General features: G+C 45.1%; 1 protein-coding gene across 1 annotated transcript in view; it reads right to left on the minus strand.

Moving 5' to 3' along the window:
- SIM1 (SIM bHLH transcription factor 1) overlaps window positions 1–20015 on the minus strand; it is a 173869-nt gene that overhangs the window by 89092 nt on the left and 64762 nt on the right. Inside the window, exon 9 of the mRNA XM_073675760.1 lies at window positions 7134–7281. Within this exon, the coding sequence (XP_073531861.1) occupies window positions 7134–7281 (148 nt within the window). The remainder of the gene's footprint in view (window positions 1–7133; window positions 7282–20015) is intronic.

Below are 20015 nucleotides of genomic sequence, written 5' to 3' on the forward strand. Positions count from 1 at the left end.
AAAGAAAAGCTGAACCAGATACACACAAGGTACTTGCAAAGAAGTAGCGAAAGGACTCCAACTCACAAACGGAAGTACAATGATAACGAGTAGAAGTTAGGTGCAGGTTCAGACTCTACAGAAAAAGGGAGCAAACGGACATAAAGACAAAACAGGTAAGAAGCTAGGAGACAGTTCAGACAAGAACAGTTACTGCAACAAAATGCAGGAACGAGCCTAGGTAAAGCCAAGCGCTGGTTCAGACACTGCAGAAAAAGGGAACAAACGGACATAAAGACAAAACAGGTAGGAAGCTAGGAGACAGTTCAGACAGAAACTGTACTGCAACAAATACAGGAGCGAGTCTGGGTATACGGCCCCCAGAGAGCGAGACAAACAAGCTAGGAGCGTGTTCAGACAGGCCTGGAAATACAGCCTCCAGGAAGGCAGAGAGACAGCTGGCTACAGTGCACAGACAGGACACAGTTCAGACACGGGAACTGATACCGTAAGGCAGGAAGCATAGACAGGACCTGGCATGTCAGCGACCAGAAGCCAACTGACAGAATAAGATGCTCAGGCATGGATTCCAGGGAGGAGCTGGGTTAAATACCAGGTGACAGACAGCAATAGGCTGAGGACGCATTAGGGGTGTGTCTGCAGCAGCTACAAGAATCAGGAAGTTCCGCGGGCGTCGCCCTAAACAGCAAGAGCAAAGCAAAGCAGAAAACATGGAAAGAAGCCAGAGTGGCAGTCTGGACTGGAGATCAAGTGCGCGCTCTTGCACAGTGGGAGATGAACCACTATGCAAGGACGCCACCAGGTATGTTACACTGTCCATCCTATTACTGCTATTACTGACCATAAGAACTTATCCAGTCAGCTAAACGTCTCAACCCTAGGCAAGCCAGATGGTCCCTGTTTTTCACTAGGTTCAATTTTGTTGTTACTTTTCGTCCAGGGGTCAAAAATGTCAAGGCTGATGCTTTCTCCCGGAGCTTCCCTGGTGGTGGTGACCATGAGAGCCCTGCCATGATATTACAGAAACGGGTAGTCATTTCTGCGCTATATCCTGAACTGTCTTTTTCCTCTGCCTTCCGCTCTCAGTCAAATGGACAGACCGAGTGTGTCAATAAAGCAGGAGGATTGAGCATCCTACTTACCGCTGGCAGAAATTGCCATTAATAATCATCGTCAAGAATCCACTGGCAGGTCATCGTTCTTTGATGCATATGGTTATCACCCACAGTTTGGTACCTTTAGTAGGGGAGGAGCTTCGGGAGTTCCTGAGGAGGAACAATGGTTTGCTTCACTGCTGTCCTCAGTATGGCAGGGTGTTCTGAGTAATTTAAAGATCATGGGAGACTGTTATAAACGTATGGCTGACAGAAAATGCTTGCCAGGTCCAGACCTTAATGTGAATGACTGTGTGGTTGTCGACCAGGAATATATAAGCTTGAAAGTTCCTTCTTGGAAGCTAGGACCTAGGTTTATTAGTCCCTATAAAATAACCTCCGTCATTAACCCAGCATCATTTCGTCTTGAAGTTACTCAAGGCCCTTGGCCAATGTGTTCCACAGGTCTTTACTCAAGAAGTATGTGGAACCTCTTGAGCTCTCACATCTACCACCACCCCCAGTAATGGTTGATGGTAATATGGAGTTCCAGATTTCGAGGATTGTAGATTCTCGCCTCTACAATATTTGGTGCACTGAAAGGGTTATGGTCCAAAGGAGAGGATGTTGGTTTCAGCATCAGAGGTGAACGCTCCCAGGTTGGTTTGTTCATTGCATGCCTCTTATCCTGAGAAACCCGGTCCTAAGTGTCCGGAGGCCACTCATAGAGGAGGGGGTGCTGTCACGGCTGTGTCAGAAGTGACAGAGAGTCGCCCTGCAGTTGGTTGCAGGAGATCTCTTCGTTTAGCATTGCAGACACCTTCTTAGAGGCCGTTTCTGTAGGACCCATCAGCTATCTTCCTCTGGCTAATTAACAGTCTGGAATGGGTGGATCAATACCTGCTGTCTGCTAGAGGGAGGTGTCAGAGATACTCACATTGCCCTTTGTGATGGCTCGGAGCAAGTGCATTACTTCATCCTCTCTGGAGCTATGAGGACAGGTGTTCATCTCTCTGAAGTTGACTAAAAGCTAAGCTATCTTCCCTTGTTTGTTCCCCCCTTGTTGTCTTTAGTGGTCAGTGGGGATCGACTAGTGCTCATCCCCTTCCCTTCCCTAGCCAGGGCCAAACGCCAGGGACAGACAGGGTGTGGTTCACGTGCAGTGATAGGTGAAGAGCCAATACAGGGACATTAGTGGAGACAGGGTGATATTAGATCAGGTTAGCAGGTCTCCATTCCCCCCTTTCCCTAGAGTGTGGGATCCCTTTCTGGCTTCCCTTTGTGTTGCATTAAGTCTTTCCCACACCTTGCATGACAGATGTCCATTGCTGTATAACATTAGGAAAAGAAGAAAGTATTTTTTTAGTGTAGATGAGGCCCTGTGTAACATACAAGATATTCTCCAAACTATTTCAAACTGAGATGTCCCCTGCTGTATAACTTTAGGAATCAAAGAAAGTATTTTTTTTATTGTGGATGAGGACTGTATAACATAGAATATATGCTCCAAGATATTTCAAACTCAGATCTAGCCTGCTGTATCACGTTAGTCACAGCAAAAAATAGATTTTTTTACTCTGCATAAGCTCTGCATACAGCTGAAGTTCAACGCCACTAAAGTAGTAGGTGGCTTTTAGTATCACATTTGTGACAGAAAAAAATATTTTTTGCAGTCTGGCTAGCAACATAAAAAATCTATTTTTTTACTCTGAAAACTGCTGAAGTTCAACGCCATTAAAGTAGTAGGTGGCTTTTAGCGGAGTGTATCACGATTGCGACAGAAAAATACTATTTTTTATAGTCTGGCTAGCAACAGAAAAAATGTATTTTTTTTACTGTGCATGCAGCGGAATTTCACCCACAAAAAATGACAAAGTGGGCTACTATAGCTTGTGCCATCACATTAGCAAATGAAAAAGAAAAGTTTTTTGTGCTCTGCACTCAGAAGCTCTGCAGAGTCTGCATACAGCTGAATTTCAACCCCACAAAATTAAAAGTCGGGCTACAAGGGCTTGCTTGCTTGCTGTATCACATTAGCAAGTGAAAAAAGTAGATTGAACGGATACTTGTGCATAAAGCACAATACAAGCAGTGCACAACACAGTTCTATGTCATGGGCCCTGCTGTTTTGTCCTGAGTAATTGCACAAGAAAAAAAATGTGCTGCAAGGTCAATTTCACAGGCACACAGCAGACTACTTATCTAAACTATCTGACTTGCAAACAACTATATATTTAGCTAATATCTTTCATTAAACAAGAGAACACTCAGCAGCAGCGTCTGTCAGCAGTGACATGCATAAAATGGCACTAAGGGAACATGGCCGCTCTTTATATAGAGAGGACATGTGATTTCAGCAGCCAATGGCAGAAGCCCTTGTGTCTGGACAGTGTGGATGCTTCCTGTGCTCGGATTGGCTAGCCGCGCTTTGCTCACTTAAAGTTAAAGGAAAAAAAAAATTACAAGCGTGCCGCTCCTCTGACCTCTTCTGAGCTCTCTCCAGTCCTTCCACTCATCACACACGTTCCCCTGCTTATCATACTCAAGCACTGTGCTAGCTAAACTGTTAAAAACACTGTAGTTGCCCCACAATAATTTTCCCACACTTATTCGCTAAACGTTACCGAATTTAAGTAAAAATGCTCACCTTTCCGATCATGATGGAGGCACTGTCACGACTCCACCACTCACGGTGTCCTATAGACGCTGTGAATGACTAGCGTCACATTGAGTAGTAACTAGCATCACAGCTGAGCTTGCGCAAAGGATTCCTCTAAACAGATGATGTGGAGCTGACTGCAAGCCGGGATCCTATCACTTAACATTGTTAAACTCATACTGAGTGCACATGAGTAAATAAAAAACTCCTCCAAAAACTCCTTAAAAAAGAGGAAGCGTTCCTGTAACGATTATGACTAAAAAAATTCTATGTTTTAACCACCTTAGAAAAGCTCTATGTGCCCATAGCTTAACTGGAAAGTAATTAATAGTCACACATACATCTGACACTTCAATAAGCATGCTAAATCTATCACTACCATTCTAAAAATAGTGGGATTCTAGAATCAAAATACAACCAAGTTTCTAGCATTTAGCTTGAAGTAAAATAATGACTCTTTATAGACAGACATTCCAAACTACTGGGAAGCCAGTTTACAATCCACAACTCTACCTTTGCTCAATATGCACAATACATAGCCTTGCTTAATTATCCAATCTACTAGAAAAGGCAGGTGATCTCAGTTCAGTTTTAGCAGGTCCTACCAACTAGTCTATATCTGCTAGATAATACATACAGTATAGTTTTTCTGCAGATTTTTTATTCTAGGAGAGTTTGCAAACATGTTGCATTGGAAAACTATAGAGGGAAAGAATGGAGAATGTTTTAGTTACATTCTATTCCAAATTTAATATACAATTTTAGCGATGATAGCCTCATGGGACTTAAAAGCTTACTGAATACTGTAATATTACTGATTTCAGCAGATGAAATGTGAGCTTTCGTGTGCTTATAAACTCCTTTCTTTTTGGAGGATCTAACTGTGTGAAGAATTACAGTTAGGTCAAGAAATATTTGGACAGTGACAGAATTTTCATTATTTGGGCTCTGCATGCCACTAATTTTGATTTAAATAGAAACCACTGAGATGCAACTGAAGTGTAGACTTTCAGGTTTAATTAAAGGGGTTGAACAAAAATATCCTGTGAAATGTTTAGCAATTGCAACCATTTTTCTACAAAACCTCATCACTTCAGCGGCTTAAAAGTAATTGGACAAATTAACTTTACCATAAATAAAATGTTCATTTTTAAGACAAACATGGGACTCATCACTGGGACTCATCCATTCGAGCCTCCAATGTCATATTGCTCTGCACCATGATAACCTTTGAGAGCTGTGGTGTGAAGTCAATGGAACACCTATAACTGGACTTCTGACACTTAGCCCAAGCATTTTCTAATAGCATTTTCTAATAGTTGATATAGACACTGTTTAACCCCTTAATGACCTTGGACATATGAGTACGTTCAAGGTCGCATCCCCCTCTTTCATAGAGGCTCATAGCAACTGAGAACTTTAGCTACACACAGCAGGGTTGAAGCCCTTCTTTCGCCCCATTCAAAATAAAACAATAAAAAATATATATATACATATTTGGAATCACCCGATCTATCAATATATAAAAAGAATTAATCTGATCAGTAAATGGCGTAATGAGAAAAAAATCAAAATGCCAGAATTACGTTTTTTTTGGTCACCACCACATTGCAATAAAATGCAATAACAGGCGATCAAAAGATCGTATCTACCCCAAAATGGTATCAATAAAAACAACAGCGTTGCGCGGAAAAAATAAGCCCTCACCCTGCCCCAGTTCCCAAAAATGAAGATGCTACAGGTCTCAGAAAATGGTGACTATTTTTTGTAAACTTTGGATTTTTTTTCACCACTTAAGTAAAAAATAATCTATACATGTTTGGTATCTACGAACTCGTAATGCCTGGGTTATCATAATAGCAGGTCATTTTTAGCATTAACTGAACATGGTAAAAAAAAATTGTGTAATTGCCCTCTTTTGCAATTTCACCACACTTTAAAACCAATGGTGTTGTTCAAAAGTACAACTTGTCCCGCAAAAAAAAAAAGCTCTTACATGGCCATATTGACGGAAAAATAAAAGTTATGGCTCTGGGAAGAAGAGGAGCAAAATACGAAAGCGCAAAAATGGAAAAACCCACGGTGGTGAAAAGGTTAAACTCTAAGCTTGGTATGTGACGTCCAATTTCATTTGCAGTACAGAATGGATTAGTTTTGCAACCAGTGGTGCAGCCATTTCTCCAAAGGGTCCCAGGAACAGTTTTTCAGTACAACAACACCAGGCCGCATGTTGCTCATGCGACTGTGAGCAGCCTGTGTGGCCTAAACTTGCTATTATGGCCTATAGCATCTTCGGACTTGTCTCCCATCACATGCATCTGGGACATATTTTGTCAGTAATTGCAAAGAAGGGAGCTACCAGCAGCAGAACGATTTACATGCATTTAGGCCAGTTTCACACGTCCGTATATCTCCGGTACCAGAAAAAACGGTACCGGAGATATCCGTGTCCCATGTGTCCGAGTGCGTGTAAGTGTGTGTATTTCTGTGCATGACGTTTACATAATTTCAGAATTTACATATCAATAACATGTCTAGTGATCCTGTGATTTCCATAATTCATGACTTTTCCTTCTTGGTGTTGCAATGTTAGGAGTGTATATACAAGAATAGCAAGTAGCTTATAAGCTTGGCAACCTGTCATGAAAGAACTACAGGATGTATCCATGAGCAACCAGGTGAGCTAAAGCATTTTACCTACCTCTGACGGGTTTTCAAGGGGTGATATCATAAGCACGGAGCACTTATGGAAGCTGATTGCTCTTGACAATTTTATTTATTTTAGGATTTTAAGCCATTGAGCTATGATTGATATTTTTGGAACAATGCTATAAGTAAGATATATAAAAAGTACAAAGATTGATTCTATATAAAAATACAAATAACAAACCTACGATATGCTAGTATCACAGATACCGCAGGTTCTCGTGTCAGCTGAATAGAGATATGGTTCATATGCCTTATAAAGAACTCTAGCTACAGTGCAAATACTGGATTCCCATGGAAAAATATTTCTACTAGAAGTGCTGCTATTCTCTTATGAGCCAGATTTCTTTTAAAGTGCACATCAATGACATCTAACTTCAGACTCTTGCAATAAATAAGCAATGGATTCAAAAATATATTCCATCACTTTTATTTTTATGGATTTATTGGCCAATCTGGTTGAAATTAAGACACTCAGACTGTTCTGTACTGAAGAAAACCAGATGTCCCGTTAAAGTGCTATATAAATATCACAATACATTTAACGTGTGAACCATGAAGAACCAACAAAGACATTTTTCCCTCAGCAATGCCAGCCAAAAACAGCAAAATGTTAGCAAACAAAGACACTTTTTCAGCCATGATTAAAAATAAAGACTCCCCACTTTACTTACGTGAGAACATAATTCACGCTAACAATGCAGTGTGGTCTGGAGGATCGGCTGTTGTGCACAATTGTAGCATAGCTCTGCACCCACACCCAACCGCCATGTTTCGCCAAGAACCGATAGTACTTAGTGGTGACTTGACCTTTTACCAGCACTGAAAAGAGAATCATAAAAAACATACTTTGTTGGTGTCTAATTTTGGAATCTACAAGTTTTATATGTTATTTCAATTATATCTATTTCAGCAAAGAGGAAAATGATAAAAAAGGATTTCACAAATTTTAGGTACATCCAAAGACAATTGATCTATCACATCAAGTAAGTTTATTCATCTGAAACTTTTTTTCACAAAAACAAATGTAATAATATAGCTTTTATGGCCACATATTTGATTACATGTGACTAAAAATATAAACGTTATTATATATCTCATCTTAAAGGTGCTCATTTACTTTAGATAACTGTCAGCTATTTCTTCTTACTCCTCATACATACTGTATGAACACTCAGCCAGATGAACAATGATGTGCTTTCTATAAAAAGAAAGAACGCCAATATGAGAAAAATGCACTGTGGCGGGACATCACCCTCTACTTTTTCCACTATATGGGGGCATGATTGATTTATTTACTTATTATCTTATGTTGCTGTGCACCTCATAGGATACATGGGTTGGCTCATTTACAGCTCATTAGTATTCGTGGGCCCATATATACCTGTATATTTGATTGTGTAGGGCCTCTGACTAATTCACCCAGCATATTATTATACTTACCCAGTGTGTTTTGTTATTATAGGATGCTGTTATTATAGCATGCTGTATTCATTTTCTGTACAGGGTGGGCCATTTATATGGATACTCCTAAATTAAATGGGAATGGTTGGTGATATCAACTTCCTGTTTGTGGCACATTAGTATATGGGAGGGGGAAACTTTTCCAGATGGGTGGTGACCATGGTGGCCATTTTGAAGTCGGCCATTTTGGATCCAAACTTATTTTTTTCAATAGGAAGAGGGTCATGTGACACATGAAACGTATTGAGAATTTCATGAGAAAAACAATGGTGTGCTTGGTTTTAACGTAACTTTATTCTTTCAGGAGTTTTTTACAAGTTTATGACCACTTATAAAATGTGTTCAAAGTGCTGCCCATTGTGTTGGATTGTCAATGCAACTCTCTTCTCCCACTCTTGACACACTGATAGCAACACCGCAGAAGAAAAGCTAGCACAGGCATCCAGTATCCATTGTATCCAAATTTGGCATTTTATCATGTATTTCATTACCATGTAGTGATATCCCCCACTGGGTTTTCTACACCTGTGTGCTCCATTCTTATATGTATGTTTTGCATGTATTTGGTTTTACCTTTTTATTAATAAAGTATATATTGCTTTTATTGGCTTGAATTTTTCTCATATCGGTGTTCTATATACTCTGATGCATTTGAGCTACTCTCTATGAATTGTGAATATAGGTATTTGTAGGAAGAAAGAACTAGGCAACTGCCAGAGAGCTCGGGCAGTGGTTTATTTGCCTATAGAACAAAAGGATCAAGAGTATGAATTCAAATCACCCACCAACATCTTCTGTGACATCATCAGTTTGGGGAGAATCAGGATTTTATCATATATATTAGTGTATAGCTGGCCTAATTTAATCTAATGTGTATGGAGACTGTAAGGTAGCTAATGGTCGTGTAGTCGATGGGAGGAATGTATCCCAGAGATGGCTGGTCTCTGTGATGTAACCCGGTGTAGTTTCTCTAGTGCAGAGGATTAATTGTTTCACCTGAGAGCCGGGGTACGGGTTGCTAAGAGAGATGGGCAGGTCCAGCAACCCACATACCTCACCTCTGGGTGTGGATAAACAGCCTGTATAATAGAGGCTGTTGTTTGGCACATGGCCTGTGTGTCTGGAGGGAGAAGGCCTCCTGTTGTGGTTGTCTCCAGACTAGGCTGTGTACTGGATGCTACGCCAGCCTGTGTGACCACAGCACTGGCTAACCAGAGACTTTTGATAAAAGGACTGTTTACTTTGCTTTTTGCCTGCACTGAAGACTGTTTGATTTCATTTTACTTTCTGGCCAGTTTATGAAGCCAATAAACTGTACTGGATATTTAAAAGAACATGACTCCTGTTTGCCTCACATCGCACCTGAGTGAGTACAATCCCTACAGTTGGTGTTAGAGAGAATTGCCATGGACTTGGTTGGACCCCTGGTTAAATCTGCTCGTGGGCATCAATATATCTTGATCATCCTAGACCAGGGGTCTCAAACTCGGCTAAGTAGATGGGCCGCACATAGAAGGAATGTGAATTTGAAGGGCTGCATTCTTTGCAAGATGATATGAAATTTTTAATGATACCATATTGTTTTTTTCTATACACCTTTTGGATAATTTTTTTAACATTTTTGGCTTTTTTATTTTATTCTTTTCAATGGCATTCATTTTATGGGCTATAGTACAGGTTTGCATTTTTTTTTAATTTTTATTTCCTTTTTGTGTCCCCTAATTGGCGACATACAGTGATTTTTTTTTTCTTACAATTAGCACCATATAGTAATTCTGATCAGCTTCTTATAGTAATGTCCCCATCTTGTAGTTGTTTCCCCATAATGTAGTAATGTCTCCATCCTTGTCCGCATCTTGTTGTAATGTTCACCATCCTGGTCCCCATCTTGTAGTAATGTGCCCATCCCGGTCCCCATCTTGTAGTAATGTGCCCATCCCGGTCCCCATCTTGTAGTAATGTACCCATCTTGGTCCCTATATTGTAGTAATGTGCCCATCCTGGTCCCCATATTGTAGTAATTTGCCCATAACGGTCCCCATCTTGTAGTAATTAGAGATGAGCGTTGTTCTACTCGAACTGTTCGCCAATCTCAAATTCGAGCTGTTTTGGGCGGTGTTCGAGCCGTTCGGCGAACACGAACAATTTGAGAAAAATTCGGCTGTTCGAGGTTATGTTCGATAACTGTTCGTGCACCAAAATCATAACTGGATTTTTTCTCAGTAATGATGAAAATTAATGTTAATACGCAGTTTGAGTGTACAGCGGGGTGGGGGGAGGGGCAGGGGATGGATCTCTGCTGGAACAATGAAGATCTCCATTTTTTTTTCTCTTTCCCGCATTTGCAGTGGGGAGGTGCAATCTGTCAGCCTATCAGCAGCGCACACACGGAGCGAAGTGCTTTTTTTCACACAAGCAAGGGCATGTGTCATTGGCAGTGTATGTCACATGTCCTTGCCCTATAAGACCAAGCCATTTTCCCCGTCGCCACCATTTTCTCACTGCTGCAGCTGCGTGTTAGATGGCACCGCTGTTGCTGTGTGCGCTATACCTTGTTAATTTCAAGCCAATTTTCGCACAAATATACAGATAGCTTGGGAGTAGGGAATAGTTGTGATTGCAGTCCTTTTAAGGACTAGGTTACAGCATTTCCTACGACTTTTATCAGGGAGGTCTGTGCTCTTAAATAGATAGGTTGTGGGAGTAAAGACTAATTGTAATTGGAGTCCTTTTCAGGACTAGGTTACATCAGTTCCTATCAGTTTTTGCCAGGCAGGTCTGTGCCAGTGCTGTGCAAGTTTTTTTCACAGCATTTGGCTGAATCTAGCAAAGCTAATCCTTTTTGGCCTATTGCAGAGTGTGTTAGTCAGTGGAGTAGCCTATCTGTGTTGCAAGATATACCACCTGTGTATAGAATACCAATTTTTTTACTGCACCTAGTGAAGTAAAATCTTTTGGGCATAGCATCATTCTATTAGTCCATCTATACTGACCTCCATCAGGTTGCAAATTAAAACTAATTTTTATCTGCATCTACAGTACCTCTGAAAAAATATTTGGGCTTCTACCTGTGTGTGGGACTTGTTGTATTAGTCCATCTATACTGACCTCCATCAGGTTGCAAACTGAATATATTTTTTTCCTGCATCTACCTCTGAAAAAATATTGGGCTTCTACCTGTGTGTGGGACTTGTTCTATTAATCCATCTATACTGACCTCCATCAGGTTGCAAACTGAATATAATTTTTTTCTGCATCTAGCTCTGAAAAAATATTTGGCCTTCTAGTAGTGTGTCGGACTTTCTCTATTAGTCCATCTATACTGACCTCCATCAGGTTGCAAACTGAATATAATTTTTTTCTGCATCTAGCTCTGAAAAAATATTTGGCCTTCTAGTAGTGTGTCGGACTTTCTCTATTTGTCCATCTATACTGACCTCCATCAGGTTGCAAATTAAAACTAATTTTTATCTGCATCTACAGTACCTCTGAAAAAATATTTGGGCTTCTAGCTGTGTGTGGGACTTGTTGTATTAGTCCATCTATACTGACCCCCATCAGGTTGCAAACTGAATATATTTTTTTCTGCATCTACCTCTGAAAAAATATTGGGCTTCTAGCTGTGTGTGGGACTTGTTGTATTAGTCCATCTATACTGACCTCCATCAGGTTGCAAACTGAATATATTTTTTTCTGCATCTACCTCTGAAAAAATATTGGGCTTCTAGCTGTGTGTGGGTCTTGTTCTATTAATCCATCTATACTGACCTCCATCAGGTTGCAAACTGAATATAATTTTTTTCTGCATCTAGCTCTGAAAAAATATTTGGCCTTCTAGTAGTGTGTCGGACTTTCTCTATTAGTCCATCTATACTGACCTCCATCAGGTTGCAAATTAAAACTAATTTTTATCTGCATCTACAGTACCTCTGAAAAAATATTTGGGCTTCTAGCTGTGTGTGGGACTTGTTGTATTAGTCCATCTATACTGACCTCCATCAGGTTGCAAACTGAATATATTTTTTTCTGCATCTACCTCTGAAAAAATATTGGGCTTCTAGCTGTGTGTGGGACTTGTTGTATTAGTCCATCTATACTGACCTCCATCAGGTTGCAAACTGAATATATTTTTTTCTGCATCTACCTCTGAAAAAATATTGGGCTTCTAGCTGTGTGTGGGTCTTGTTCTATTAATCCATCTATACTGACCTCCATCAGGTTGCAAACTGAATATAATTTTTTTCTGCATCTAGCTCTGAAAAAATATTTGGCCTTCTAGTAGTGTGTCGGACTTTCTCTATTAGTCCATCTATACTGACCTCCATCAGGTTGCAAACTGAATATAATTTTTTTCTGCATCTAGCTCTGAAAAAATATTTGGCCTTCTAGTAGTGTGTCGGACTTTCTCTATTAGTCCATCTATACTGACCTCCATCAGGTTGCAAATTAAAACTAATTTTTATCTGCATCTACAGTACCTCTGAAAAAATATTTGGGCTTCTAGCTGTGTGTGGGACTTGTTGTATTAGTCCATCTATACTGACCTCCATCAGGTTGCAAACTGAATATATTTTTTTCTGCATCTACCTCTGAAAAAATATTGGGCTTCTAGCTGTGTGTGGGACTTGTTGTATTAGTCCATCTATACTGACCTCCATCAGGTTGCAAACTGAATATATTTTTTTCTGCATCTACCTCTGAAAAATATTGGGCTTCTAGCTGTGTGTGGGTCTTGTTCTATTAATCCATCTATACTGACCTCCATCAGGTTGCAAACTGAATATAATTTTTTTCTGCATCTAGCTCTGAAAAAATATTTGGCCTTCTAGTAGTGTGTCGGACTTTCTCTATTAGTCCATCTATACTGACCTCCATCAGGTTGCAAACTGAATATATTTTTTTCTGCATCTACCTCTGAAAAAATATTTGGCCTTCTAGTAGTGTGTCAGACTTTCTCTATTAGTCCATCTATACTGACCTCCATCAGGTTGCAAATTAAAACTAATTTTTATCTGCATCTACAGTACCTCTGAAAAAATATTTGGGCTTCTAGCTGTGTGTGGGACTTGTTGTATTAGTCCATCTATACTGACCTCCATCAGGTTGCAAACTGAATATATTTTTTTCCTGCATCTACCTCTGAAAAAATATTGGGCTTCTAGCTGTGTGTGGGTCTTGTTCTATTAATCCATCTATACTGACCTCCATCAGGTTGCAAATTCAAAATAATTTTTTTCTGCATCTAACCCAGCCAATAGTTTTGGCCTAATACCACAGTTTGGCCACTCAGCTCTGCTCGGTTACCATCCATTGTTTTTTTGTGCAAACAACTCCAGAGTTGTGAATTAGTTAACCACCAAAATGAGTGGAAAAAGGCCTGCTGCTGGTGGAAAGGGGAATAGGCGTTTTGGGAAGGGGAAAAAAGGTTGTGTCCGTGGGGTAGGTGTTAAAGCAACAGTAACATCTGCAGAAGAAAGACCATCTTCCAGCCAAACTAAAATGTCTACTTCTTTTAGCGGACAATGTGATAAGATCCCTTTCTTACGGCCACGCCAATCGCTACAAATTCCAGATGAGGCACAAAAACAGCAGGTGCTTCAACGGATATCAAGTGCTCCTTTAAGTGGGCTCTCCTCCACATCAACTTCAACATCACAAATACTCCAGTCCTCAAAGGTGTCACCCAAATCGCACTTGCTTCCTCACAGCTCCCAAATCTCCAGCTGCCCGTCTGAGTATGAGGTAGAACAGATGGTTGAGTCTGCAGAGCTGTTTACTCATACTATAGCCTGGGAATCAGAGGTCGACTCCAGCGCTTCTGTGAATCCAGACGAGGAAATGATCTGCACTGATGCCCAGAATCTTTATGAGTCGGATCCAGGACCAGACGCAGAAGGTTCTGACCATAATGTAGACCCTCATTCCCAAACTGTAACTCCTGTTGGTGGAGACAATGAGGAAGACGATGATAAGACTCAAATACCTGATTGGAGCGACAACTTTAGTTTTTTGTCAGGGCAGGAACAGGTTGGCTCTGAGGACGACGGGTGAGATAACGCACAGGGTGATGATGATGAGGTCGGAGATCCCACTTACTGTCAACCCACAGTCAGCCAAGAGATGAGGTCAGCAGAGGAGGTGGAGGAAGATGCTAGTGTGGCACCCCAGGGGTCTGGTTTCCACAGTAACAGCAATGTTATGTCTGAGAGCAGGTGGGAGGTCTCTTGGTCAGGGATCCTGTGCATGCCACACCTCCTGCCCAGTCCTGGGAGGGGAAGAACTTCCCCTATATAAACCTAGGGCTGAGGCAGGGTTAGTGAGTAGAGAAGAAGTAGAGACAGAGAAGCAGATATAGGAAAAGAACATCAGGAGCTCTGTGGGAGCAGTGCTACAAGGAGTCAGGGGCTGGCAGCTGCAGAGCTCGCCCTGACTGAGAAGTTATCACCGGACCCGGAGTCCGAGGCTGTGGGGACTAACTCCTATCCAACAGCAGAAACCGACCGGCAGGGGATTGCAGGTCCTCTGGCCCAGAAACCCGAAGGCACGGTCACATGCGTGGGACCAGCACCGCCGTCGTGGAGCAGAAGCTACTAGAAGGCCCCGAGTCACCGGCCATACGGGTGAGCACCACACGGTACACTCAGGGACGTGGGCTACTTATACCCGCCTCTAGCAAGGTAGCCAGAAGAGTATCGTTAGTTTGGGAGGCCTACAACTCCGCCTGGCCAGGGGAGATCCCATCTGCTCAAGGACTGACCAGGCCCCAATCGCTAGCCAGTACTCCGGGAGGGTCTATCTTTGTCACCAGTAAAGACCCTGAACTACACCGTACCGTCTCCGAGTGGTTCCTGCTACCCCCATCATCCCTGAGGCCATACCCCTCCTGTTGGGGGTTATACTATCACGCTGCATAATCCTACCACCGGCCTCAGCGGTCTGCCCTGCAGCAGCAGCTCCTTAGCTGTACTCAACGGGTGGCGTAGTCGTCCAACATCTACCGCTAATACAGCGCCACTTAGTCTGACTCCCTGGGCACGGACCGGATCACCGCCACGAGACTACAACCCTCAAAAGATCCGGCTCCGGGTAAGCTCCCGCGTGCGCAACGCAGCGCGACACAGGCCCAGGGGCGCGTCAACTTTTGGCGTAGTCGGCAGGATTTCGTGCCCGCAACCACCGGGTACTGCGTGCCTGAAAAAGACTGTTCAAACTTACCTGTGGTGAAGATTCCCGCCATCCGGCGCCATCTTCCGCTTCCTTCCCGCCATCAGTGGAGTTTTCCCGCCATCCGGCGCCATCTTCAGCCTTCTTCCCGCCATACGTGGAGTTTTCCCGCCATTGGACGCCATCTTGAGGACGCCGCACGGGAAGAAGAGGGGCGTGGACTCCGAAAGCGCGCGAGAACTGAAGCCCCGCCTCACGTCCGGTTGCGTAAGGTCCTGGAAGGAGCCCAGCAGACGCCGACGTCACAGGAGCGCGACGGAAGGTCCTCAACCCTGACGATCCACTGCGGAGCCGCGGCCTATGGAAGAGGATCATCGCAAGGTAGGCCACGGTCCACTAGGGGGGAGAAGGATGCCGGATACGGAGGAGAGCTTCACCGCTTCAACCCCCGCCAGCGCCACCGCTGTTGCGGTCATGCCTTTCACCATGCCCTATATCCCGGGGGCAGCCTGGCTACCCCAGTACTCAGGGGAGTCACATACCCTGCATGACTTTAGTGAAAAGCTGGATAGCCTCTTCCAGGTGTACCCCCTCACAGAGGAGCAAAAAGTGAGCATCCTTGTGGCCCAATTAACCGGGGCAGCCCAAAGGGAGGTAAAGTCCTGGCCACCTGGGGGGAGGACTGGCGCAGGGATACTAACCCGGCTGAGGGACACCTTTTATACCCGCACCTCAGCCGAGATCAAGCTTAGATTCTACGGGTGCAAACAGCGGGCACATGAGAGTATAAGGGACTATGCCCTGAACCTACAAGAGGCCCTGAGAGCCATTAAGCAGACCGACCCTGACGGCGTGGGAGACGAGGACAGGCTGTTGAGTGAACAATTTATAGAGGGTTTATATTGCAATGCCCACCGAACCCAGTTGCGGGCAATGGCCTTACAGGACCCTCATCTGGGATTTGCACAGTTCAAGGAAAGAGCCATCCGGGTGCTTCGAGAACCGGCACCAGGTGGCGTTGTGACCCCCAGACGCCCCACTACCACTTACCACCAGGAGGCGACGCCCTTGTCGGCAGGGCCTGTGGGAGCTGATGCGCAGGCTTTGAACAATGACCCGGCTCCAGACCTACACCATCAGGTCCAAGAGCTAGCTAAAAGCGTTGCTGCGCTAACCCGAACTGTGCAGTCTTTACAGGTTTCCACTCCAGGGAAGATCCAGCTGGCATCCGGACCGGAGGACATCCCGTGGCGTCGACCAAGGAGGACCCCACCGGCCAGAGGAAGACCCAGCGACCGATACAACGAGGACGGACGACCCATCTGCCGCCGCTGCAATCAACCCGGACATATGGCAAGGTACTGTCCTTTAAACTGGCACAACCTGGGGTAGAGGGCCAACCCCCAGGAAAAAGATCACCAGGCCCATCGAACTGGCGCGACAAATATGTGGGAGGACGTCCAGTCTTACCCGTGGTACTGGATGGCATTCCTATGAGTGCCCTACTGGACACCGGGTCACAGGTCACCACCATCCCGTACGTGCTCTTCAAGCAGTACTGGAATGACTCGGATATCACCCGCTACCCTGACGACGACTTGAGTATCATCGCCAGCAATGGTCAGCCCGTGCCACAGATTGGATTTAAAGAGGTGACCATTAAAATCGGTAGAGTCGAACTGGCAGCACAGGGACTGATCATTGTAGACATTGACAAACACGAGAGTCACCCAAAGATAACTCTAGGAACTAATGTAATTGAAAATTGTCTTGCAGAGGTGATTTTCCTTTTACAGCAGGTTGCCAAGAACGCCAGCTCTGGCCAGCAGCGAGTGCTCCAGAAAGAGATCCGGGCACTGATGCGACGGCAACAGCTAGAACTCTCCGGTGGTGAGATTGGTAGCGTGCGAATGTGTGACCCTTTCCCTATTGCCATGCCCCCGAAAAGTGAAATGATGATTTGGTGCCGGGCAGCTATTGGTCTGAGAGGTAGAGATTACCAGGCAATGGTAGAACCAGTTTACTCAGACAGTAGGCCCACCATTTTGACAGCACGGGGGGTGGTCAATGTACGCCATGGGAGGGTGCCCGTTCGCATAATAAATATCGGGAAGAGGGAAGTGTACCTGCCCCGGTATGCCACGCTAGCCAAATTGTATACCATCAATCAAGATTCCATACAGTCCGTAGAACCCTTGCCTCCATCTTCCCCGGAGGAAGGTAACGGCTCTCAGAAAACAATGGAGGACTGGTGTCAGCAACTACATTTGGGTACTGACTCCACTCCCTCACACCAGAAACAGGGAGTCTATCGGGTGGTTCAAGAGTACGAGAGAGTGTTTAGTAAACACCCGTTAGACTTCGGGCGAGTCAAGGGGGTAGAACACCGCATCCCCACGGGAGACCATCCTCCCATAAAAGAGAGGTATCGACCCGTACCCCCTGCACACTACCAACATGCCAAGGGGATGCTTAGAGACATGAAGGAGGCTGGGGTAATCAGGGATAGCTGTAGCCCCTGGGCAGCTCCACTAGTCTTAGTCAAAAAGAAAGACAACACCATGAGGATGTGTGTAGATTACCGGAAAATCAACCGTATCACACACAAGGATGCGTACCCCTTACCAAGGATAGAGGAGTCTTTGGCTGCTTTAAGATCTGCTAACTTCTTCTCTACCTTGGATCTCACTAGTGGGTACTGGCAGGTTCCTGTAGCAGAGGCGGACCGGGAGAAGACCGCATTCACCACCCCGATGGGACTTAGCGAGTTTACCTGCATGCCGTTCGGACTCTGCAATGCACCAGGAACCTTCCAACGATTAATGGAGTGCTGTCTGGGCCACAGAAACTTCGAGACGGTCCTGTTGTACCTGGACGATTTCATCGTATATTCCAAGACGTATGAGGACCACCTGAAACACCTGGCGGAAGTGTTCGAAGCTCTGGCAAGCTACGGCCTAAAGGTGAAACCCTCCAAGTGTCACCTCCTGAAACCAAAGGTGCAGTACCTGGGACACGTGGTGAGCGCTGATGGAGTGGCTCCCGACCCTGATAAGATCACCGCAATTAAGGAATGGCCAAGTCCCTCCAGTGTAAAGGAAGTGCGGCAGTTCCTCGGGTTGGTAGGCTATTACCGCAGATTCATCCCCGGTTTCACCAAAAAGGCAGCTCCTATGCAGGACCTCCTGATAGGCCAGTCCCGGAAGGCCAAGAACCAGAAGCCACCCTTCAGATGGGAGAAGTTAGAAGAAGAGTCCTTCCGCCAGCTGAAGATGGCCCTCACGGGGGATGAAATCCTGGCGTACCCTGATTACAGCCAGCCCTTTATCCTCTACACCGACGCAAGTAACATCGGGCTAGGAGCCGTACTGTCCCAGATCCAGCAGGGGAAAGAACGAGTAATCGCTTACGCCAGCCGAAAACTGCGACCCACCGAAAGAAACCCTGAGAATTACAGCTCATTTAAGCTAGAGTTCCTGGCAGTGGTGTGGGCAGTCACCGAACGCTTTAAGCACTACCTCGCTTCTTCCCGGTTCACCGTGTACACGATAACAACCCGTTGACACACCTGGACACGGCAAGACTCGGTGCCCTAGAGCAGAGATGGATGGCCCGTCTGTCCAACTACGAGTTCACAATCAAATACCGGGCAGGACGCTCCAATACCAATGCGGACGCCCTGTCCAGGATGCCAAACCTACCGGACGTAGGAGAAGATCCAGAGGGACTGGAAGAAGTCGAACTCCCCGCGTTCCACCGTCATGGGACTATCCAGTATTCCCATCGGGTAAGGAGTAAGCAAGCCGCTACGTTTAACCCCTTGCCTCACTACAACTGGGAGGAAACGCAAGACAGTGACCCTGCCGTCCGGTTGGTGAAGGAGATGCTGACTCGGCCAGAGGCTCGCCTTGACCCAGACGCTCCGGAGGAAGCCAGGCAACTGTGGGCTGAGAAGAGTCGACTGTTCCTTTACAAGGGGAAGTTGTGCCACAGAATGGTTAACTCCCGGACGCATGAACTAATCTGGCAAGTAGTGGTGCCACGGAGAGACGCAGCCATGGTGATGGAAGCATACCACGACGGGGCTGGACACTTCGGATGGAAGAAGCTGGAGTTCCTGCTGCGTGGGCGGTTCCACTGGGTAGGCATGAGGGGAACCATCGAGAGGTGGTGCAGAGACTGTGGCCCGTGCAACCTAAGAAGGAAGGACCGTGCCAGCCTGAAGACTCCCCTGTAGTCCATCGTCACCCGGCAGCCGTTGGAACTGGTAGCCTTGGATCATGTAAAACTGACCCCAAGCAGAAGTGGCTACGTCTACGCGTTAACCATTGTGGATCATTACTCCCGGTTCTTGGTTGTCGTCCCCGTTAAGGACTTAACGGCTCAAACAGCAGCTAGAGCCTTCCAGCAGCACTTCTGCCGTCCACACGGGTACCCGGACCAAGTGCTGACGGACCAGGGACCTGCCTTTGAAGCGGAGGTCTTCCAGGAATTCTGCAATCTGTATGGCTGCCGGAAGATAAGGACGACACCCTATCATCCGCAAACTAATGGACTTTGTGAGAAAATGAACCAGGTGGTAATGGATCTCCTGAAAACGTTGCCCCTGGAAGAACGCAGTCTGTGGCCTGAGAAGCTGCCCGATCTGGTGGACCTATACAACCACATCCCGGTAGGTTCCACCAACTGTACCCCGGCTTACCTAATGAGGGCGAGACCTGGTAAGTTACCTGTTGACCTGGAAATGGGAGTCCTGACACCCGAGGACACTTCACCAGAAGCAGACTGGGAAACAGAGAGGCAGCAGCAGTACCGGAAAGTACAGGAGAGCGTGGAGCGAAGTCTCTGTCAGGCTAGGGAAAGACAAGAGAAAACTTACAACCAGTATGCTCCCGCTGTTCCCCTGGTACCCGGAGAGCAGGTCTTGA

This window comes from Phyllobates terribilis, unplaced genomic scaffold (assembly GCF_046119375.1).
Source record: "Phyllobates terribilis strain yellow unplaced genomic scaffold, ASM4611937v1 Scaffold_3__8_contigs__length_932513732, whole genome shotgun sequence".
In the NCBI taxonomy this organism is placed as follows: Eukaryota; Metazoa; Chordata; class Amphibia; order Anura; family Dendrobatidae; genus Phyllobates; species Phyllobates terribilis.